Genomic DNA, 24,071 nt, shown 5'->3' on the forward strand with positions numbered 1-24,071 from the left:
TGATTTTTTGTAGGGGGTGAATGTGGTGAATGTAACTCTGTAATTCACACTGTGATATATATATATATGAGACCCTACGATTGTAAGTGCAGTTGCGTTGCCCGACCACTAGGGGGAGTAGCTCTGGGAATGCTTAGGAGTTTGTACAGGGCTCCACGCTTGGCTCCGCCCATGGCTCCTCCCCCTGGACTGCTGTATAAATATCGATGCCCAGAGCCAGCTGACCAGTTCATCGAGAGTTCAACGTGTAACAGGCTGGCTCTGTAGTAAGTAGATTAAAACCACTGTTCATATCTCAAAGCATGTGTCTAGTGAATTGATGGTCTCATCATAACACCACTACGAGTAGTCTACAATTATGCCCAGTTCCAATTATAGTCTTGCATGGGATCCTTCCATGCAATCTTGCTGCTTACTGCGATCTATCCTAGACTCGTCCCTGACCAAGAACTACATACTCTGCGGACGGTCTCACTCTCCAATCCTCCATTGATCCTTTTCTCTGTCAATCACCTTACTATATAATGCACGCAGGTATCGTCATCACAATACGTTGAGAGCTCATTACAAACTCAGTCTGAAACTCAGAAGGAGATGGTTGTGAATGAACTGGGACTGCAAGAGGGGATAGTATGGGGGGTGGAGCATAGGGCATCGCTGTATGCAGATGATTTGCTGCTGTATATTTCGAACCCGTTGGAAGGTATTGGGGAATTAGGAGGATTTTGGAGGAATTTGGCCAGTTCTCAGGGTATAAACTGAATATGGGGAAGAGCAAGGTTTTTCCGATCCAAGCGAGGGGGCAGGAGAAGAGGCTGGGAGAGTCAACATTTAGGGTGGTGGGGGGGGGGGGGGAACGTTCGGTATTTGGATATTCAGGTGGCGCAGGGTGGGAGCAGCTGCACAAGCTGAATCTGGCTCAGTTGGTGGAGCAGATGAAGGAGGACTTTAGGAGGTGGGTTATGCTCCACTGTCATTGGCGGGACAGGTGCAGTCGGTGAAGATGACGGTCCTCCCGAGGTTCTTATTTTTGTTCCAGAACCTGCCAATTTTTATTCCGAAGGCATCCTTTAGGAGGGTGAATGCGATGATTTCAGGGTTTATTTGGGCAGGTAAAGCCCTGCGGGTGAAGAAGGCGCTGCTGGAGCGGGGTCGGGGTGGGGGGGGGGGGTTGGCTCTCCCGAATTCCATGAATTATGACTGGGCAGCAAACATAGCTATGGTTAGGAAGTGGGTAGTGGGGGAGGAGTCAGTGTAGGAGTGGATGGAGGCAGCCTCTTGTAGGGATACGTTTTTGGGGGCATTGCTGATGGCGCCTCTGCCGTTCTCGCCAGCCAGGTTCTCCACAAGCCCGGTGGTGGTGGCGACAGCATCTTAGGCTTGAGGGGCCTCGGTTTGGGCACCGATTTGTGGAAATCACTGGCTTGTTCGGGGGCGGGGGGGGCTTGATGGGGGATTTCGGGGGTGGCATCAGGCGAGGATTGAGTGGTATGAGGACCATAAGACATAGGAGCCACTCGGCCCATCGAGTTTGCTCCGCTATTCAATCATAGCTGATATTTTTCTCATCCCCTTTCTCCTGCCTTCTCCCCATAACCCCTGATCCCCTTATTAATCAAGAACCTATCTATCTCGGTCTTAAAGACACTCAGTGATTTGGCTCCTCAGCCTTCTGCGGCAAAGAGTTCCACAGATTCACCACCCTCTGGCTGAAGAAATTCCTCCTCATCTCTGTTTTAAAGGATTGTCCCTTTAGTCTGAGATTGTGTCCTCTCCTTCAATTTTTTCCAGCAAGTGGAAACATCCTCTTCACGTACTGTAAGTGTCAATAAGATCCCCCTCATCCTTCTAAACTCCAAAGAGTACAGCTCTCTCGACATGAATGCTAACATTGCATTTGCCTTCCTAACTGACGACTGAACCTGCATGTTACCCTGAAGAGAATCATGAACAAGGACTCACAAGCCCCTTTATGCTTCTGATTTCCTAAGCATCTCTCCATTTAGAAAATAGTCCGTGTCTCGATTTCTCCTTCCAAAGAGCATAACCTCACACTTTTCCACATTGTATTCCATCTGCCACTTCTTTACCCACTCTCCTAGCCTGTCCAAGTGCTTCTGCAGCCCATCTGCTTCCTCAATACTACCTGTCCCTCTACAGATCTTTATTTCATCTACAAACGTAGCAACAGTGCCCTCAGCTCCTTCTTCCAGATCATTAATGTATATTGTGAAAATTGTGGTCCACCTTCAGACCTTCGAGTTTCCCCAGAACCTTCTCCTTAGTAACGGTCACTGCACTCACCTCTGCCCCCTTATTCTCCTGGAACTCTGCCATCCCACTGGTGTCTTCCACCGTGAGGACTGATGCAAAGTAACTATTCAGTTCATCTGCCACTTCTTTGTTTCCTATTATTACTTCTCTAGCTACATTTTCCAGTGGTCCAGTGTCTATTTTGCCTCACTCTTACCTTTTATATATTGAAAAAAACTCTTCCTATCTTCCTTTATATGATTAGCTATCTTGCACTCATATTTCATCTTCTCCCTCCTTATTGCTTTTTTAGTTTCATAGAATTTACAATGCAGAAGGAGGCCATTCATCCCATCGAGTCTGCACCGGCTCTTTAAAAGAGCACCCTACCCAAGCCCACACCTCCACCATACCCCAACAACCCAGTAACCCCACCCAACACTAAGGAAAATTTTGAACACTAAGGGGAAATTTAGCATGGCCAATCCAGAGCACCTGGAGGAAACCCACGCAGACATGGGGAGAACGTGCAGACTCCGCACAGACAGTGACCCAAGCTGGGAATCGAACCTGGGACCCTGGAGCTGTGAAGCAATTGTGCTAACCACTGTACTATCATGCTGCCCTCTGTTGTCCTCTGCTCGCTTTTAAAGGCTTCTCAATTTTCTGGCTTCCACTAGGAAGGGAATAGAGGGATAGGGACCCCGGAAGTGTTGAAGATTTTAGTTTAGACGGGCAGCATGGTCGGCGCAGACTTGGAGGGCCGAAGGGCCTGTTCCTGTGCTGTACTTTTCTTTGTTCTTTGTTCTTAACTTCCCTTGTCAGCCATGGATGCCTGGTCCTCCCTTGAGCATGTTTCCTCCTCCTTGGGATGAATTTCTGTGTGCTTCCCGACTAACCCCCAAAAGCACCTGCCATTGCTGCTCCACTGTCTTCCGTGCTGGATTCCTTTTCCAATTAATTCTGGCCAGCTCCTCCCTCATGTCTTTGTAGGACGTGTTCATTGAGGGCGGCTTTCCGAGCTTGGAGGAGTTGGAATAGGAATTTGAGCTGCCCGTTGGGAATGGGTTCCAGTAGTTGCAGGTGAGGGACTCTGTTCAGTGGCAGGTACCGTCCTTTCCTCGTCTGCCTCCGAGGGGCTACAGGTCAAGGTGGTATCAAGAACAGGAGTAGGGGAAGGCATGGTGTAGGAAATTTACAAGGAGCTGATGGATTGGGAGGGAGCCCCGATAGGGGGAGTGAAGCGCAATTGGGAGGAAGAGTTGGAGCTGGGCTGTGGGAGAGGGCCCTTGAGGAGGGTGAATGCACCCTCCCCGTGCGCTAGGCTTAATTTTATCCAGTTTAAGGTGGTCCACAGGGCACAAATGGGCACATATGACCGTGGCCAGGATGAGCAAGTTATTTGGAGGGGTGGAGGATAGGTGTGGGCTGCGGCGGCAGCGGTGGGGGAGGGGGGGGGGGGTAGCGAATCATGTCCACATGTTTTGGGCATGTTTCTGGCTGGGATTTGCCAACGTTATGTTGGAGGTCCTGAAGGTGAGGATGGTCCTGAGTCCAGAAATTGCGATCTTTGGAGTGTCAGAAGACCCGGGGGTCCAGGGGGGGGACAAAAGAGGCCGATGTCTTGGCCTTTGCCTGGAGACGGATTTTGTTGGAATGGAGGGACACGTGGCCCCTGAAACTAGGGGTGTGGGTGAGTGACCTGGCAGAGTTTCTCAGGTTAGAAAAAATAAAGTTCACCTTGAGGGGTTCTGTGGAGGGGTTTGCTCGGAGGTGGCAGCCGTTTATCAACTTCTTCGAGAAAAATTAAGATGTCAGCAGTGGGGAGTGAGGGGGGAAATGAGGAGGCAGGGGAGTTGGGAAATGGGGGTGGGATGGTAGGGTATTTTGTTGAGTTGGTTATTTGCAGCCTGGTTGGCTTAATTTGATTTGTGATTATTTTTGTTGTGTTAATATGTAAATGCCTCAATGAAATATATATTTTTTGAAACAGTACAAATAGCTGGAATCAGAAAGGAGAGGCAGTTACAGAAACAAAATGAAGTTTACTTTTTGTCTTTAATAATGTTTCGGAGATCATTTGCCGTCATGCTCGTGTTATGAGAATACTGCAACACATCTGACTCATTAAGTAACATGACGGGAGATTTACTGGTAACAAAATATAGACCAATTGACAAAGCAGCAAATAGCTTAGTTGAGTGTGGCAGTTTGACTAGAGGTACTACGGTACCTGGGAGTCTGAGCTGCTATTGGTGGAGAAGGCTCGCTGCTCATTGGCCCAAGTGTTGCTTTCTCATTGGTCAAGACGAAGGTAGCTCCGCCCACGAGGCAGAGTATAAGAACCCGTGTTTCCCAGCAGCCATCGTTCTTTCTGTACTCAAGCTGCTGGGGAAACATCTTGTAGATTAAAGCCTTGTAGACTACTCCTTCGTTTCTGTGGTTATTGATCGCGCATCATTGAGATATACTATCCGACTTATAAAAATAAGCAGAGCAAAGCCTGGGAACTGTGGAATTCTCACCTGGAGGCACAAGGCCACATTTTGGTATTTGGCAATATTCCCATCTTGTATATCGGTCAATGGTGTAGCACCAGGGCTCCTTTTCATTCTCTGGGTTCCTGCAGTAATTGCCTTCCAGTCCTCTAAAAAAAACAGAAGTTTGTGTGTTGATCAGAAATAAATATTACATGGCAGCACGGTGGCGCAGTGGGTTAGCCCTGCAGCCTCACGGCGCCGAGGTCCCTGGTTCGATCCCGGCTCTGGATCACTGTCCGTGTGGAGTTTGCACATTCTCCCTGTGTTTGCATGGGTTTCGCCCCCACAATCCAAAGATGTGCAAGCTAGGTGGATTGGCCATGCTAAATTGCCCCTTAGTTGGAAAAAATTAATTGGGTACTCTAAATTTATTTTTAAAAAATATATAAATATTACATTTTTTTGAGTGTGTGACTACATTCTTCACATGAATAGAAGATGTGAAAGTGTGGGCAGTCTGAAACCTATTTGGATTCGGCATGGATCCACACAACTTGGAACAAATCCGCAATCAGACAGCCAGAGGAGTGACATACATCTGTCTCTTTCATCAGGCATGGTGGTGAAAAGCAGATCACACAAGGTCTACTGACATTTACTTACCTACAGGGGTAATTGTCCGGGGTTCTTGAGTGTAGGTGTGGAATCTGAACGTCCCATCTTTGACAGGTTTTACCAGAAATGGTTGTCGATATAACTCCACGATATACCTGACCCTTGCCTGTGTAACACTCTGTCTCTCCTTCAACAGCAGGGGGAAGCTCAGCTTCAATAGACATAGAAAAAAAACATAAGGTGTCAAGTTTATGATTGAGAGATTTGTGTTAGTGTTTGTGTAACATGATGAAACTATGGATAAACTTGTTCCCAATTTTCTGAAGGGGACAGAACATCTGAAGGGGACAGAACATTAGAAGTGCAGTAGTGACAGCAGAACAATTGCACTGGTTATATCGTCATTTTTCTGAGACAAGCTGAGATAGTGAATGTAGAAAGACTGCTTGCCCATAATGTGTGGGATGAGGAGACTAAAAGCTGTTGGTATAAACTTGCAGTGATTTTATGAATGACTATTTTTTCTATTGCTAAAACTGAAACTTATCAAATTAAGATTGTTTAACTTTGCAGTGGCCTTATGAATCCCCCAGCCACCCAGAATGCATCCTTCCATCCTCCCTGCCACTAACTTAGCTAGTACTTTCATGTACATATTCAGCAGTGATATGGGCCTGAGCGATAACATTCTAATGGGTCCTTCCCTTTCTTTGCGTAATTGTCACTTGTGTCATTGTCTCCGACAGCTCTCCCTTCTCCAGTGCCTCGCTAAATGCCCCCAGTAGGTGTGGTGCCAACTTTGCTGCAAACTCCTTATACAACTCTCCCCGGGGCCTTCCCTAACTTAATCTGTCTTATATTCTCCATTACCTCCCTCAGCCCTAGAGGCTCCCCTTGTGCCACCTCCTCTCTTCATTCAGCCGTGGAAATTCCAGCTTGTCCAAGAACCGCCCCATATTCCCATCCTCACTCTCCAGTTCCACCTATACAATTCCTCGTAGTATTTCCTGAACGCCTCATTTAACTTCCCCGGCTCCAAAACTACCTCCCCCTTCCCTGTCTGTACCATCAAGATTTCCCTAGATGCAGCCTGCCTCTGTAGCTGATGGTCTAACATGTGGCTCACCAGACTTCAGTTGGTGACCATGTGTGAGTTGTCGCGCACAGGGCAGCTGCTGCTTGAAGGTGTATAAAAGAGCTTTTTTTTACCCGAAATTGGGTGCAACTTTGACGGAAAAGTGTAACTGAAGGTCGGAGGAGAAGTTCCCCCCGGGAGTGATATGTCTGCTAGTTACCAAACCCGACAAAAAATCTGGCCAAGAGTTGGAAGGGACCTGTGGTGCAGCAGCCAGTGGAACGATGGTGGAGGGGGAAGGGCTAGTGCAAGTTGGAAAGTTCCAGATGGAATAGTTGATGGCTTTCATCAAGGAAGAGTTCCGCCAGCAGAGGAAGGAGATGTAGGAGGATCGCTCGAAGGCCATCGAAGGAGCAGTGGCACTCCTGAAGGGCTCGATGGAGAGGGTGGAGAAATGCTTGGAGGCACAGGGGTCGCAGATTGAGAGGGTGATGTCGGACCACAGCGATCGAGTGGTGGCATTGGAGGTGGAGGTGGGGCTCGTAGGAGATCTTTGCAAGATGTTAAGAGCAAAGGTGGAGGAGCAGGAAAATAGCTCACAAAGGCAGAATCTGCGGACAGTGGGCCTGCCCGCAGAAGTGGGATTTGCAAGTACCAAGAGGTACATTTCGAGGATACTGGTGGGGCTGATGGTGGAGGGGTGCTGTTCAGAGCACTCAAGGCCCCTGAGGTGGACAGAGCGCACAGGTCTCTGAGGCAGAAGCCTAGAGCAGGAGAGTCACAGCGGGCTGTGATGGTGAGGCTCCACAAGTTCGTGAAGAAGGAGAAGATTCTGCAGTGGGCCAGGGAGAAGCGCAACTGCGAATGGGAACAAGGTCCGAATATACCTGGACATTGGTGCTGAGCTGGCAAAACAGCATGCGGGGTTCAACAGAGTCAATGAGGTACTGAATCGACAGCGGATCAGGTTTGTGGTGCTCTACCTGGCAAAACTATGGGTGATGTATGAAGGCCGATAGTACTATTTTGGGGTAATGGTGTTGCGTACCCGACTACCCCTACCCCACAGCCCACTTCCTGGCCACCCCCCACTACTCTTCCCCCCCCCCCCCCCCCCCCCCCCCCCCCCCCCCCCGCACCGGCAGAAGCCCCATGGCTAATGGCATGACTGTCGGTGTCCATGGACGTGGAGAAGGCATTTGACTGGGTGGAGTGGCGGTACCTGTTTGAGGTCCTGGGAAGGTTTGGTTCGAAGTTTGTGGCATTGGTGCGCCTATTATATGTGGCACCGAGGGAGTATGCGGACCAGTGACATGGGTTCACGGAACTTTGAAGTACACAGGGGAACAAGGCAGGGGTGCCCGCTGTCACTGCTGCTGTTTGAGCTGGCTATAGAGCCTCTGGCAATGGCTCTTAGGGGGTTGGCAGAGTGGCAAGGTATTACGAGGGGACAGACGAAGCATCGGGTGTTGCTCTAGGCTGACGACCTACTATTATATGTTTTGTACCCACTGGAGAGCATGGAGAGGATCATTGCCCTGTTGGGGAAGTTTGGGACGTTCTCGGGATACAAGTTAAATGTAGGGAAAGTCGAAGTGTTCCCAGTGAATGAGTTGGGTCTGCAAGCCAATCAAGGGGGGGATACCATTTAAGGTGGCTAGAGATAGGTTCAGGTACCTGGGGATTTAGATAGCGAGGGAATGGGTGGTGCTTCACAAATGGAATTTAACAAAACTGGAGGATGAGGCTAGAGAGGATCTCAGGAGGTGGGACACGCTGCACTTGACTTGGGCGGGGAGGGTCCAAGTGGTGAAGATGAACATTCTGCTGAGGCTCCTGTTCATATTCCAGACATTCCTGGAGCCGGATTCTCTATTTCTGCGACTAAGTGTTGACGCCAACGTAGAATCCATGCGGGATTTGCCGGGTCCGTGATGGACACACGCAGGGCTGAGGAGCTGCAACCACGCATAAACATATTCTCCCCACACACACACTGATTGAAGCCGAAAAGATGGGCCAGGTTGTGCTGGAGCGCCCATATAGCTGATGGATCGACTGGAGGTAGAGGGTATACGGGCAGTGTCCCGGGGGGGTCACCTATACGACCCAGGGCACCAGGTTTAAAACAGGCTGCACGCGCAGCTGCATGGCTGCCTAGCCTGTCTGTGGTAATGGTGTTGTGTACCTGACCACCCCTACCCCACAGCCCACCTCCTGGCCACCCCCCACTACTACCCCTCCCACACCGGCAGACGCCCCACGGCCAGTGGCACGACTGTCGGCGAAGTATGGCAGTGTTGGACACAGTCCGTACGCCCACTTTTTATTTCAGCAGCAACTAAAGCCAGGTTCACGTTGTTTGAGAGCACATGTGGACCGTGCCAGTGGGAATTCAGCCCATTGGAGGCGGAGAATCGCGGTGATTAGAGTACGCGCGCCGTGCAACACATTGACGCCATTTTAAAGGTGAGGGAACATTGCGATTTGGTGTCAAACCGCCGCCTGCCACGATGTTGCCATCGGGAGCTATTTTCTGTCCGATCGCAAGCCCCGGTTTCAGTGTCGGCTATCAGAGAATCCCGCTCTCGATCTTTATACCGAAGGCCATCTTTCGAAAACTAGACACGATTATTTCAGACTTTGTCTGGGCGGGGAAGATGCCAAGAGATAGAAGGACCCTGTTACAGAGGAAGAGGCAGCAGGGAGGGTTGGCGTTGCCGAAACTGCCACGTTACTATTGGGCGGTGAACGTGGAGAAGTGAGGCGATGGTGGGAAGGAGAGGGCTGGAATGGCTTCAGGATGGAGTTGGAATTCTGTAGGGGGTCCAGCTTAAGGGCTCTGGTGATGGCGGTGTTGCTAATGGCGCCAAACAGACACTCGGAGAGCCCTGTAATGCAGTCCATGGTGAAGATCTGGAACCAACTGAGGAGGCACTTTAGAGGCAGCATGGTGGTGCAGTGGTTAGCACTGCTGCCTCACGGCATTGAGGACTCAGGTTCGATCCCGGCCCTGGGATACTGTCCACGTGGAGTTTGCACATTCTCCCTGTGTCTGGATGGGTTTCCTCCGGGTGCTCAGGTTTTCTCCCACAAGTCCCGAAAGACGTGCTGTTAGGTGAATTGGACATTCTGAATTCCCCCTCAGTGTACCCAAACAGGCGCCGGAGAGTGGCGACTCTGGGCTTTTCACAGTAACTTCATTGCAGTGTTAATGTAAATCTACTTGTGACAATAAAAATTATTACTGTATTATATATTAGAATCATAGAATTTACAGAGTAGAAGGAGGCCATTCAGCCCATCAAATCTGCACCGGCTCTTGGAAAGAGCACCCCACTTAAGCCCACACCTCCACCCTATCACCATAACCTAATAACCCCACCCAACCTTTTTGAACACGAAGGGGCAATTTAGCATGGCCAATCCACCTAACCTGCACATCTTTGGACTGTGGGAGGAAACCGGAGCACCCGGAGGAAACCCACGCATACACGGGGAGAACATGCATACTCCACACAGACCCAGCCGGGAATTGAACCTGGGACCCTGGAGCTGTGAAGCAACAGTGCTAACCACTGTGCTATCGTGCTTTTCAAATTAGAATATAGGGGATGTTGGTGTTCACGCCATTGTGTGAAAACCACGGTTTTGAGCCGGGGGAGGGGAGGTGGGATAGATGGGATGTACAGGAAGTGGAGAGAAGTGGGGCTGGTTAAGATGAAGGACCTGTACCCGGAAGAAGAGTTTGCCAGTATAGATGAATTGATGGAGAGGGTAGAGCCCCTGAGAAAAAGTGAGTTTAGGTACCTGCAGGTAAGGGACTTCACGCAGAAGGTTTGGAAGGAGTTCCACAGGTCATCGAGGTACACCCTGCTGGAGTGACTATTGCTTCCAGATGTGGAAAGGGAGGGCAGGATCGGAGACATATACAAGTGGCTGGGGGAAAGAGAGGTGAGCGGGTGAAGATTGAGAAGTGGGGAGTGGAGCTGGGAGGGGAGATAAACTGGGGAATATGGAGTGAGGTGCTTCAAAGAGTAAATGCAACCTGCTTGTGAGCAAGGATGAGCCTGATACAGTTCAAGGTTGTACACAGGGTACATATAATAATAATTACTTATTGTCACAAGTAGGCTTCAATGAAGTTACTGTGAAAAGCCCCTAGTTGCCACATTCCGGCGCCTGTTCGAGGAGGCTGGTACGGCAATTGAACCCGCGCTGCTGGCATTGTTCTGTATTACAAGCCAGCTATTTAGCCCACTGTGCTAAACCGAGCCCTATGACATATGACGTGGGCAAGAATGAGTGGGTTCTTTCTGGGGGTGGAAAACGAGTGTGAGAAGTGTGGGCGGGTCCAGCGAACCAAGCACATATGTTCTGAGGCTGCAGAAAGTTAGAGAGATTCTGGACGGGAGCGTTTGCGGTGTTAGCAAAGATACTGATGGGTGGAAGGCTGATGTTGTGGCCTTCACCTCTCTGAATCCTCCAATTTTATTGGAGTGATGTCAGTGACGCCACCTGGGGAAGCTGCCTGGTTGGGTGACTTGTATGATTTTCTTCGGCTGGAAATGCGCAAATACTAGTTAAGGGGTTCAGCTGAGCGAATCGAGGCAAGGTGGGGGATGTTCGTGACCATGTTTGAGGAATTCTTCGTCATGAGGGAGGAGAAAGAGGGGAAGTTTGTTTCCCGAATGTTTATGTGTTGTAACTTTTTATATACGTTTGGAATAAAATACATACTGCACGCCCTTCGCCCTCCGCTGCCCAACTTCCCTTCCCGTCGTCAACCTATCGAACTTTTCTGTAACGCTTTCTCTTCGACAATCCCTCCATACTCGAATACTCCCTGTCCACCTTGATTATTGATGTACCATCAATTGGACTCGAGTCGTGAAGAAGTTCCATATATCAGGCTTTAATCAACTAGTTGTGTGCCCAGCAGTCGACTTACAGAGATAGGCCAACTGCCGGGTCCTACGGGTTCTTATACCCCGCCTCGTAGGCGGGACTACTTGCCTCTCGGCCAATGGGTGAGCAGTCACATGACTAGCCTCAACCAATCAGCAGAGAGGCACATGACCGACCTGAGCCAATGGGCAGCGAGTGCTCTGCACCAATGGCAGATAGGTACCGTAAACCTCCCATTTATACCACCACATTCACCCCTTGTGGAGAAAGAAGCCGGGGGGGGAGGAGTAAGAAGGGGGGGGGGGGCTGTTGGACTGGTGGTATGACTAGAGAGAACGAGGTGTACCGAGGTAATGGTGGCTGCCCACTGACTCGCGACGACTGTGCAGATACAATGAATGGCAATGAACAGTACAAAAGAGACAAAAAACGAAAAAAATGTGCAACTTGTACATTGGAACTCTGAATGACACAAGGAGTCCGATAAATGTCCAGTGGAACATCAGATCGACGCGATCAGTCTGTCGGGCGCCCTCGATTTTCTGCTGGACCGTCGCAGCGGTGCCGGTGATGTCGGGCTGGTGGCCGATCTTGACTCCGGGAGCGGCGGTCGTGATCCTGTGTCCGTACCCCTGGTCAGTGCTAGCGAAGCTCTGGCCGGGGGAGGGGGTTCCTGTGCGCTGGGTTGCGGGGGCGCCGGGGGGGGTGGGGGGGTGGGACTGGGCGGAGGGTGTTGATGTTGGGGTCGCACGCCGGCGGGTGCCAGGTCTCGAAGGGAGACCGTGTCCTGCTGACCGTCGGGATACTCCACGTGCGCGTACTGTGGTTAGCGTGGAGTGACTGGACTCATTCCACAAACGGGTCGGACTTGTGCACCCGTTCACGAGGCGTTTGGTTTGTGGCAGTGCAGAGGAGAGACCGAATTGAATGGAGGGCGTCGGGGATGACCTCTTGCCAGTGGAAGATAGGGAGATCTCTGGTCCGTAGGGCCAGTAGGACTGTCTTCCAGACTGTGCCATTTTCCGGCTCGACCTGCCCGTTACCCCGAGGGTTATAACTTGTCGTCCTGCTATAGGCGATGCCCCTGCTCAGCAGGAATTCACGCAGTTCGTCGCTCATAAAGGAGAACCCCCGGTCGCTGTGGATGTACGCGGGGTAACCGAACAGGGCGAAAATGGAGAGGAGGGCCTTGATGACTGTTGTCGTGGTCATGTCGGGGCAGGGGATGGCGAAAGGGAAGTGGGAGTACTCGTCAATCACACTTAAGAAGTAAGTGTTGTGGTTGTTGGAGGGGAGGGGACCCTTGAAGTCCATGCTAAGACGTTCAAAAGGGTGGGATGCCTTTACCAGATGTGCTTGCTCGGGGCGGTAGAAGTGCGGTTTGCACTCTGCGCAAATGTGGCAATCCCTGGTCACGGTCCTGACCTCCTCAATGGAGTAGGGCAGGTTGCGGGTCTTGATAAAGTGATAGAAGCGGGCTACCCCTGGATGGCAGAGGACCGCGTGGAGGGTGCGGAGGCGGTCAATCTGCGCGCTGGCGCAGGTACCACGGGGCAGGGCATCAGGAGGCTCGTTGAGCTTCCCAGGACGATACAAGATATCGTAGTTGTACGTGGACAACTCGATCCGCCATCGCAAGATCTTGTCATTCTTGATCTTGCCCCTCTGTGCATTGTCAAACATGAAGGCCACTGACCGCTGGTCTATGAGGAGGCTGAACCTCCTGCCGGCCAAATAGTGTCTCCAGTATCGCACAGCTTCAGCTATGGCCTGGGCCTCCTTTTCCACGGAGGAATGGCGGTGTTTGGAAGCGTGGAAGGTCCGGGAGAAGAAGGCCACGGGTCTGCCCGCTTGGTTGAGGGTGGCCGCCAGAGCTACGTCAGACGCGTCGCTCTCGACGTGGAATGGGAGGGACTCGTCGATAGCACGCATCGTGGCCTTTGCGATATCCGCTTTGATGCGGCTAAAGGCCTGCCGGGCCTCTATCGACAGTGGAAAAGTGTTGGATTGGATGAGGGGGCGGGCTTTGTCGGCGTAGTTCGGGACCCACTGGGCGTAATAAGAGAAGAAGCCCAGACAGCGTTTAAGGGATTTGAGGGAGTTAGGGAGTGGGAGTTCCATCAGGGGGCGCATGCGTTCGGGATCGGGGCCTATCACTCTGTTACGCACTACGTAGCCGAGGATGGCTAGACTGTCGGTGCGAAGCACGCACTTATCCTTATTATATATGAGGTTAAGGAGTTTTGTGGTACGGAGGAATTTCTGGAGGTTGATGTCATGGTCCTGCTGGTCATGGCCGCAGATGGTGACGTTATCAAAATACGGGAAGGTCGCCCGTAAACCGTATTGGTCAACCATTCGGTCCATCTCCCGTTGGAAGACCGAGACCCCATTTGTGACACCGAATGGAACCTTTAGAAAATGATAGAGGCGCCCATCTGCCTCGAACGCGGTGTACTTGCGGTCACCTGTGCGGATGGGAAGCTGGTGATAGGTGGACTTAAGGTCCACCGTGGAGAAGACTTTGTACTTCGCGATCCTGTTTACCAGGTCGGAAATACGAGAAAGAGGGTACGCGTCCAGCTGCGTAAACCTGTTGATGGTCTGACTGTAGTCAATGACCATTCGGTTTTTCTCCCCAGTCCGAACTACCAGCACTTGGGCTCGCCAGGGACTGTTGCTGGCCTCGATGACACCTTCATTTAGTAGCCTCTGGACCTCGGACCTGATGAAGGTCCGATCCTGGGCACTGTATCGTCTGCCCCTAGTGGCGACGGGTTTGCAATCCAGGGTGAGGTTCGCAAACAAGGGGGGTCCACTTTGAGGGACGCGAGGCTGCAGACAGTAAGCGGAGGAATAGGGCCGCCGAATTTAAAGGTCAAGCTCTGCAGGTTGCACTGGAAATCCAGTCCTAAGAGTGCCGATGTGCAGAGGCGGGGGAGGACGAGGAGTTTGTAATTTTTAAAAACCCTCCCCTGGACCGTGAGGTCCGCTACGCAGCACCCAGTGATGTGGACGGAGTGCGAACCTGAGGCTAGAGCTATCTTATGCTTGACCGGGTGAACGGGGAGCGCGCAGCATCTTACCGTATCGGGGTGGACAAAACTCTCTGTGCTCCCTGAGTCTAGTAGGCAGCTCGTTTCGTGTCCATTGAGAAGGATCTGTGTCGTCGCCGTGGAGAGCATGCGTGGTCGCAACTGGTTGAGAGTCACTGCAGTGAGTCGTGGCAGGAGGTCTGGGTCGTCTTCGCTTGCGGAGGAGTCACTGGTGGGGTCCTCTGTATTGGTCCAAAATGGTGGCGCCCATTGGCCGCACGTGGAGTCTGGGCCCCAAGATGGTGGTGCCCAGGACCCACACGTGGAGTCCAGGCCCCAAGATCGCGGCGCCCGTGACCCGCACGTGGGGTCGGGGCCCCACGATGGCGGCGCCCAGGACCCACACGTGGTGCCCGGGACCCAAAATGGCGGCGCCCGTGGGTCACTCATGGTGGCTAGAGGCAGGGGCAAAGAGGTCCGTGGGTTGCTCGTGGTGGGCGGGGGCAGAGAAGCCTGTGTGCCGCGCGGGGCCCAGAGGGGCGCGGGGGGGGGATCTGCGGTCACTGCGCGGAACAGCAGCGACCGACTTTGATTGGCAGGCCACTGAATATGAAATGAAAAATGAAAATCGCTTATTGTCACGAGTAGGCTTCAATGAAGTTGCTGTGAAAAGCCCCTAGTCGCCACATTCCGGCGCCTGTCCGGGGAGGCTGGTGCGGGAATCGAACCCTGCTGCTGGCCTGCTTGGTCTGCTTTAAAAGCCAGCGATTTAGCCCAGTGAGCTAAACCAGCCCCTAATAGTGACCTTTCTTACCGCAGCTCTTACATACTGCAGAGCGGGCCGGACAGCGTGGGCGGGGGTGCTAGGCCAGGCCACAGGAGCAACAGCGCGGCCCCGTGAGCTAATCGAGTCGGCGAGGGACAGGGGGGTTGCGTGCCAGGGCCCAAGGTGCTGCCGCGCGGCCGGGGGCATATGCGAGGGCGTTTCGGTCGGCAGCCTCCAGTGAGGATGCGAGGGTCCATGCCTCAGCGAGGCTTAAAGTGTCTTTTTCTAATAGTCGCTGGCGTATTGCAGAAGGTTGCATGCCTGCAACGAAGGCATCCCGAATTAACAGTTCCGTATGTTCTGCCGCAGTAACTTGCGGGCAGGCGCAATTTCTCCCCAAGACAACGAGGGCCCGATAAAATTCATCAAGGGACTCACCGGGGAACTGCTGCCCTGTAGCCAGGAGATGCCGTGCGTAGACTTGGTGAACAGGCCTGAGAAAATGTCCTTTCAGAAGGTCCATGGCCGTGTCGTAGTCTTGTTCATCCTCAATCATCGAGTAGACGGCGGTGCCCACGCACGAGTGGACGATGTGGAGTTTCTGCTCCTTGGTAGGCTGGCTGCCTGTGGTGGAGAGGTAGCTGTTGAAGCACGTCAGCCAATGTTTAAAAGTTGCTGACGTGTTTGTAGCATGCGGGCTGATGCGGAGGCAGTCTGGTTTGATCCGAAGCTCCATTTCCAAAATTCTAGTTGATTAAATTGATGTACCATCAATTGGACTCGAGTCGTGAAGAAGTTCCATATATCAGTCTTTAATCAACTAGTTGTGTGCCCGGCAGTCGACTTACAGAGATAGGCCAACTGCCGGGTCCTACGGGTTCATATACCCCGCCTTGTAGGCGGGGCTACTTGCCTCTCGGCCAATGGGTGAGCAGTCACATGACTAGCCTCAACCAATCAGCAGAGAGGCACATGACCGACCTGAACCAATGGGCAGCGAATGCTCTGCACCAATGGCAGATAGGTACCGTAAACCTCCTAGTTATACCACCACAACTATCTCGCTCAATAATCATTGTACTCTTCTCTCCTTTTCCTATTCCCATGCGCCTTGAATGAAATTATCTTCCCCCGATCCACCGCCTTCAATGCCTCTCATAATATGGCCACCGATACCTCCCCATTTTGGTTCAACTCCACATAATCCTTAATCACCAACCGCACCTTCATTGCAAAACTCCCTGTCCGTTAACAGTCTCGAGTCCAACCTCCATCCCGCTCTGCTCCCATCCCGAGCCAAGTTGAACCTCCAGCCAAATCAATGCAAGGTCTGAGATTCCTATCCCTACATACTCTGCCCCAACCATCACCACCAACACCTCAGAGCTCACCACAAAAAAATTTGATTCTGGAGTATTTCCTCTCTCCAGGTTCTTAAATCTCCACAGGTCCACCATGCCGATCCTTTCCATAAACACTCCCAGCTACTTCGCCTTCTGCAGCTTTCCCATTGACCTAGGGCTAGACCTCCCTTGACTCCAGCACACAATTAAAGACATAATCAGCTTATGTGTTGCCAAGTCCGGAATCGCTCCCAGCAGCGCTCTCACAAACCCCACATCGTCCCAATTTGGTGAGTATACATTCACTAGCACCACGAACTAGTCCCCTTGAACACCCCGTCATCATCACGTATCTCCCACCCGGGTCCCGCATTTCCTCAGCACTTACAAACCCCGACTTTTTACTCAACAAAATGGCCACCCCTCCACAGTGACTTTGAGTCAAATCCTGAGTGAAATACCTGGCCTACCCATCTCCTTCTCAGCCTAACCTGATCCCTCACCCGGAGGTCGGTCTCCCGCCTTCAAACACCTTAGGTTCAGGAAGACCAAGATCTCTTCAAAGGCACGTTTCAGATTATGAGCTTTATCGGAGGCGTTCGCCTCCACTTCTCTCTACTGTCTGCCACCCTCCCCTACCGATTCTGTCCCATTTAATTTCACCCTAAACCGGGCCCATTCAAGATGGCCCCCGTCTCCACCCATGACCACACTTCTACTCCAACGCTGCCGCGTTGCTACCCCCCACCCCTCCCCTCCCCCCATCCCCATCCCCCTCCCCCCTTGGCCAACTCTCGCTGCCAGCTCCCCGACCGTACCTCTGTTCACCAGAGTTAGGGGTCAGGGCACAGCAACGTATATCGTCACCATTAAATAGTTTTCCACCAACAATCTGACCTGCCTCAATCCTGTGTTTGAAGGGTGGAAGGGATGGTCGGGGCTGGGTGTTGAGGGTGTGCCGGGTAGGGGTCGTGGGAGGGTGGTGGGGGATTGTTTGGAGGATGGCGCCAGGCAGGGCCCCCAGGACACTTGAACATCCCACCTGGGCTAACCCTCAGAGAGAGGCGGCAGAAAATGGGACCAGACGTACAAGGGAACCTTGTATGACAGCTTATCCAATGAGTGAGCCATCACCACTCACCATCTCCACGTCTGCTCCCCCACAAAGGATAAATGGGCCTGCGAGCTGGATTGGCCAGCACAGAAGCAGGGATCACCTTGGAGGAGAGTGGAAGGTGATCTGAAAGGCAGGAGTCAGACTTTGTCAAAGTATGAGGACCACCAGAGCTCATCTCATGGCGATCATCATCATCCTCTGTCCCCTGGACAAGACCTGCTGATACTGTCTGCCCAGGGCCAACACCCTGTGGTGATGCTGATAGGACCCTCGGAGAGGGGAGGGGGAGCTGGGGTTGTGGGATAGTGAGGGGAGGAGGGACAGGGAAGGTGCAGCGAAGGGAGAAGGACATGGAGGGAGGAGGGGCAGGGAAGGTTCAGTGAAGGGAAGAGGGCAGCAAAGGTGCAGTAAAGGGAGGAGGGACAGGGAAGGTGCAGCAAAGGGAGAAGGACAGGGAGGGAGATGGGGCAGGGAAGGTGCAGTGAAGGGAGGAGGGACAGGGGAGGAGTCGTGAAGTGAGGAGGGACAGGGAAGGGGCAGTGAAGGGAGGAGGGACAGGAATGGTGCAGTGAAGGGAGGAGGGACAGGGAAGGGGCAGTGAAGGGAGGAGGGACAGGAATGGTGCAGTGAAGGGAGGAGGGGCAGGGAAGGTGCAGTGAAGGGAGGAGGGACAGGAATGGTGCAGTGAAGGGAGGAGGGACAGAGAAGGTGCAGTGAAGGGAGGAGGGACAGGGAAGGTGCAGTGAAGGGAGGAGGGACAGGGAAGGTGCAGTGAAGGGAGGAGCGACAGGGAAGGTGCAGTGAAGGGAGGAGGGACAGGAACGGTGCAGTGAAGGGAGGAGGGACAGGAACGGTGCAGTGAAGGGAGGAGGGACAGGGAAGGTGCAGTGAAGGGAGGAGGGACAGGGAAGGGAGGAGGGACAGGGAAGGTGCAGTGAAGGGAGGAGGGACAGGGAAGGTGCAGTGAAGGGAGGAGGGACAGGGAAGGTGCAGTGAAGGGAGGAGGGACAGGGAAGGTGTAGTAAAGGGAGGAGGGACAGGGAAGGTGCAGTGAAGGGAGGAGGGACAGGGGAGGTGTAGTAAAGGGAGGAGGGACAGGAATGGTGCAGTGAAGGGAGGAGGGACAGGAACGGTGCAGCGAAGGGAGGAGGGACAGGAACGGTGCAGCGAAGGGAGGAGGGACAGGAATGGTGCTGTGAAGGGAGGAGGGACAGGAATGGTGCAGTGAAGGGAGGAGGGACAGGGAAGGTGCAGTGAAGGGAGGAGGGACAGGGAAGGGAGGAGGGACAGGAACGGTGCAGCGAAGGGAGGAGGGACAGGGAAGGTGCTGTGAAGGGAGGAGGGACAGGAATGGTGCAGTGAAGGGAGGAGGGACAGGAACAGTGCAGCGAAGGGAGGAGGGACAGGAACGGTGCAGCGAAGGGAGGAGGGACAGGAATGGTGCAGTGAAGGGAGGACAAGGGAGGTTGTGAGGGGCTAGGGGAAGGCTTAGAGTCTTGTGTGTGGCCAGGCACTTTAAATCAGAGTGAGTAAGGGACATGTGCGTCTGCTGAGAGCCTAGATGCAGTGTGATCTGGGTCCTGGGTTACATAGAAGATAGGAGCAGGATGAGGCCTTTTAGCCCTTCGAGCCTGCTCCGTCATTCATAACGATCATGGCTGATCGTCCAACTCAATACCTAATCCTGCTTTCTCCCCATAGCCTATGATCCCATTCTCCCCAAGTGCTATATCCAGCCGGCTCTTGAATATATTCACAGTTTGAGCATCAACTACTTCCTGTGGTAATGAATTCCGCAGGTTCACCACTCTTTGGGTGAAGAAATGTCTCCTTATCTCTGTCTGAAATGGTTTATCCTGAATCGTCAGACTGTGACCCCTGGTTCTGGACACACCCATCATTGGTAACATCTTCCCTGCATCTAGCCTGTCTAGTCCTGTTAGGATTTTATAAGTCTCTATGAGATCCGCCCTCATTCTTCTGAACTCCAACGAGAACAATCCCAATCTAGTCAATCTCTCCTCATATGACAGACCCGCCATCCCTGGAATGAGTCTGGTAAACCTTTGCTGCACTCCCTCGAGAGCAAGAACATCCTTCCTCAGAGAAAGAGAACGAAACTGCACACAATACTCCAAGTTTGGCCTCACCAAGGCCCTGTACAATTGCAGCAACACATCCCTGCTTCTATACTTGAAACCTCTCGCAATGAAGGCCAACATAGCATTAGCCTTCTTTAATGCCTGCTGCACCTGCATGCTTACCTTCAGCGAATGGTGCACAAGGTCACTCAGGTCCCGCTGCACACTCCCCTCTCCCAATTTACAACCATTCAGGTCGTAATCTGCCTTCCTGTTTTTGCTTCCAAAATGAATAACCTCACACTTATCCAAATTATACTGCATCTGCCATTGGTTTGCCCACTCATCCAACCTGTGCAGATCTTGCTGTAGGATCCCTGCATCCTCGTCACAATTCACCCTCCCACCTAATTTGGTATCATCTGTAAATTTTGAGATGTTACATTTTGTTCCCTCATCCAAATCATTAATATATATTGTGAATAGCTGGGGTCCCAGCACCGATTCCTGTGGTACCCCACTGGTTACTACCTGCCAATTTGAAAAGGACCCATTAATCCTACTCTTTGTTTCCTCTCTGCCAACCAGTTTTCTATCCACTCAATACATTTCCCCCAAACCCATGCGCTTTAATTTTTCACAATAATCTCTTATGCTCAACTTTGTCAAACACCTTCTGAAAGTCCAAATATATCACATCAACTGGTTCCCCCTTGTCGACTGTACTGGTTACCACTTCAAAGAATTCCAACAGATTTGTCAAGCATGATTTTCCCTTCATAAATCCATGCTGACTCTGACTGATCCTGTCACTGCTTTCTAAATGTTCCGCTATAAAGTCCTTGATAATGGTTTCAAGCATTTTCCCTACTACCGATGTTAGGTTTGCTGGTCTATCATTCCCTGCTTTCTCTCTACCTCTCTTTTTGAATATTGGAGTGACGTGAGCCACCCTCCAATCTGCAGGGACAGTTCCAGAGTCTATAGAATCGTGGAAGATGACCACCAATGCGTCCATTATTTCCAGAGCCACCTCCTTAAGCACTCTGGGATGCAGATTCTCAGGCCCTGGGGATTCATCCATCTTCAATCCCATCAGTTCTCCCAGCACCATTTCTCTACTAATGTTAATCTCCCTCAGTTCTTCCCTCTCACAACCTCTCTCCAACATTTCTGGAATCTGACTTGTGTCCTCATTTGTGAAGACAGAACCAAAGTATGTATCAATTGCTTAGCCATTTCTTTGTCCCTTATTATGCATGTCTGTAGGGAGCCTACATTTCTCTTCACCAATCTCTTTCTCTTCACATATCTGTAAAAACTCTTATTGTCAGTCTTTATGTTCCCTGCAAGCTTTCTTTTGTACTGTACTTTCCCCTTCTTAATCAATCCCTTGGTCCTTTTTTTGCTGAATTCTAAACTGCTCCCAATCCTAAAACCTATTATTTTTCTTGGCCAATCTGTATGCTTCTTCCTTGTGTAGGATACTATCTCCAATTTCCTTTGTAAGCCATGGATTGGCCCTCTTACCCCCTTTGTTTTTGTGCCAGACAGGAATGAACAGTTACTGTAATTCCTCCATGCATTCCTTGAATGTTTGTGATTGTCTATCCACTGTTGAAACACAAGCGTCGGGATTCACCATTGGCCTGCGCCAAAATCGCGAAATGCGATTGGGCGGAGAATAGTCGCGAACGCTAAAGTCCTTCAGCACCCAGAAAAGGAGTAAATGTGTCGCTCATCGCGCGGCGTTCAAGTACTGTTGGCAGACTATTAGCAGGCCTGACCCTCCATTCTTCGGGACCTCCGCGATTCACTGCGGCCGATGCTGAGTTCTCAATGCCGTGGTTCACTTGTGGTTTCAAAAATCGTCAACCTGGCGTCGTGGCTGCTGATGGAGAGGGAGAAGAGGTAGGACACGGATTGGCGTGGCCGTGCTTGCTGCGGTGGGGGGGGGGGGGGGGGGGGGGGCCTGCCAGGGCTGGGGAAAGGGGGCAGGCTGGGCAGTCAGGGTACCCCCCCCCCCCCCCCCCCCACACAGGACTGGGGTTGGTACCCAGGCACTGTTCATCATTACAGTAGCCATCTTTCTGCGCACCCACTGACAAACCACCTTGGCCCCTGGTTCTACACAGTGACACCAGCCGTATGGATGCGCCTACCCCTGCACCCCACACCCTGCCACAGCGCACCACTAACGGCCCCAAACACCACGCCCAACTGGCCGTCACCAGGGGCACACACTGGACCACCACCATGGCAGCCCCCAGTAAGGACAGTGCCTGCCAATGGTACCCCTGGGGTCATGGGATGGAGTGAGGGGAGGAGGGACAGAGAAGGTGCAGCGTAGGGAGAAGGGACAGGGCAGGGAGGAGGGGGCAGGGAAGATGCAGTGGAGGGAGGAGGGACAGGGGAGGGATCATTAGGACCAGGGGACCCACAGTGCAGGCCACCGACAGGGCAGAGGATAGGGGATAAGGGGGGTGGGGGGGGGGAACAAGCGGGGCCGGAGACCACAGTGCCAACCCGGGCCACCATGTAACACATGGAACCTGGTTGGGCACGGAAGTATGCACCCCCTGCAGACAATGGCTTTTGGAATTCGACTAGCAAAGGTAGCTGCTATGGTGATGGTATCAGCTCTGCAAGATGCCCTGCAACCGCATGAGCGTGAGCCACTCAAAGAGCAGGGGGAAGCTGCAGCAGTAGAGTGGGTAGCAGCAGAATGGCCAGCAGCGGAACGGACTGCAGAGGAACAGGCTGCAAAGGAATGGGCTGCAGAGGGGCAGGTGGCAGCCACATAAGCTGGAGGGCCGGCTGCCCAACAGGTCGAAGATGAAGAGGTGGCACCACATGAGGCCTCGTGTACACTGGCAGCACCTGCCATTCAAGGACCTGCTGGAGTGGGCATGCCATCGGAGACATTCGGCTGAGCGACACATCTGCCATATGATGGCACCGCAGAGGTATGGGGGTAGGACACCCGCTCCTGGTGACCGTCACGGAGGCCCTATATGACCACGCGGAGCAATACATCCATTTCGATGTGGACCGAGCTCACCAGGATGCACGGGCAGCAGGGTTCACCGCCATTGCAGTGATGCATCGGGTCCAGGGGGTTATCGACGGGATACATGCTGCCCTCCAGGCACCTGTGGATAACAGGTCGCTCGACACCAACCGACAGGGTTGCCACTCAATGAACATTCAGCTGGTTGACCATCAGCTATGCATCGTACACCTCTGAACCCAAAATCTGGGCTATGTGCTACATTCCTTCCTCCTGGCACACTCGATGATCATGAGATGATGGAGGGGCAACACCCCCCCCCCCAGCGAGGGGTTGGCTCCTGGGCAACAGGGGTTACCCACAGTGGCCGTGGCTGATGATACCTATCCGGAGGCCACAGACCGATGCAGAGACCCACTACAACGATGCCCATCCAGCGACCAGGAATATGATCGAGCATTGCTTCAGCCTCCTGCAGAGCACTTCAGCTGCCTGGACTGTTCTGGAGGGGCCCTCCAGTATGATGCTGAGAAGGTCGCCCGCATCGTGGTGGCCTGCTGCATCCTCCACAACATCGTGCAGCAGAGGGGCAATGTGCTGGAAGATAAGGAGGAAGGGCAGGCCTGGTCCGATGAGGAGGATGCGATGGAGGGGGATGATGAGCAGGACACGGAGCCCAGGCAGGCACGAGAGGCCGCACAACGCCAGGGCCAGCACGCACGGGACACTATGATCGTCTCCAAGTTCATTGACAAGGAGGGAGGGGGTGGAGACGGAGGTGGGGGGGTTGCTGGCCAGAGGCATGGACACCACATCCCAAACCCAACCTCCCTCACTTCTCACCCCGCCAAACCGCCCGCTTGCATCCCCCTCCATTATACATACCTGTAGCGCTATGAGCTGGGGGCCTTAGGTTGGCAGTAATAGCAGGAATGGTCCATGGGATAGAAGATGATGACAACACGCCCTGGCGCGTCTGACAACGTCTGACTCCAGTCCACGGTAGCAGGCTATTCCATCTTGAGGTCGTACCGAATCCCTGGAGTGGGGGTGCTGGGGACGGTTGGGGCATGATAGGGAGGAGGATGAGGGTGGGAAGCACAGTGCTCCAACAAGGCCTGCACTGGTCTCCCCCCCCGCCCCCTCCGCCCGTGAGTCATAACCTCCTCCTCCCTCGGGGTGCCCGATGGCCCCGGACCACTCCATGGGACGGGGGTGCAAGCGGGGCCATCTCCTGAGGCCCCTCCCACCAACTGGTGATCCAAGTCCTGGAGGGCCACTCAGGTCTTGACCAGAGTCTGCATGCTTGCGGCCATGGAGCACAGGGAGTGGACCGTCTCCTCTGGGAGTGGACCGTCTCCTCTGGGACTGCACCGCATCACGCTGTG

General features: G+C 52.8%; 1 protein-coding gene across 2 annotated transcripts in view; it reads right to left on the bottom strand.

Moving 5' to 3' along the window:
* The window catches only part of LOC119969583 (plasminogen-like), a 160,190-nt gene that overhangs the window by 35,476 nt on the left and 100,643 nt on the right, over window positions 1–24,071 (bottom strand). For both annotated transcript variants that reach the window (XM_038803378.1, XM_038803387.1), the window contains 2 exons: window positions 5,397–5,559; window positions 4,779–4,900 (listed from right to left, as the gene is read on the bottom strand). In XM_038803378.1, the coding sequence (XP_038659306.1) occupies window positions 4,779–4,900; window positions 5,397–5,559 (285 nt within the window). The remainder of the gene's footprint in view (window positions 1–4,778; window positions 4,901–5,396; window positions 5,560–24,071) is intronic.

This window comes from Scyliorhinus canicula, chromosome 1 (genome assembly GCF_902713615.1).
Source record: "Scyliorhinus canicula chromosome 1, sScyCan1.1, whole genome shotgun sequence".
Classification (NCBI taxonomy): Eukaryota; Metazoa; Chordata; class Chondrichthyes; order Carcharhiniformes; family Scyliorhinidae; genus Scyliorhinus; species Scyliorhinus canicula.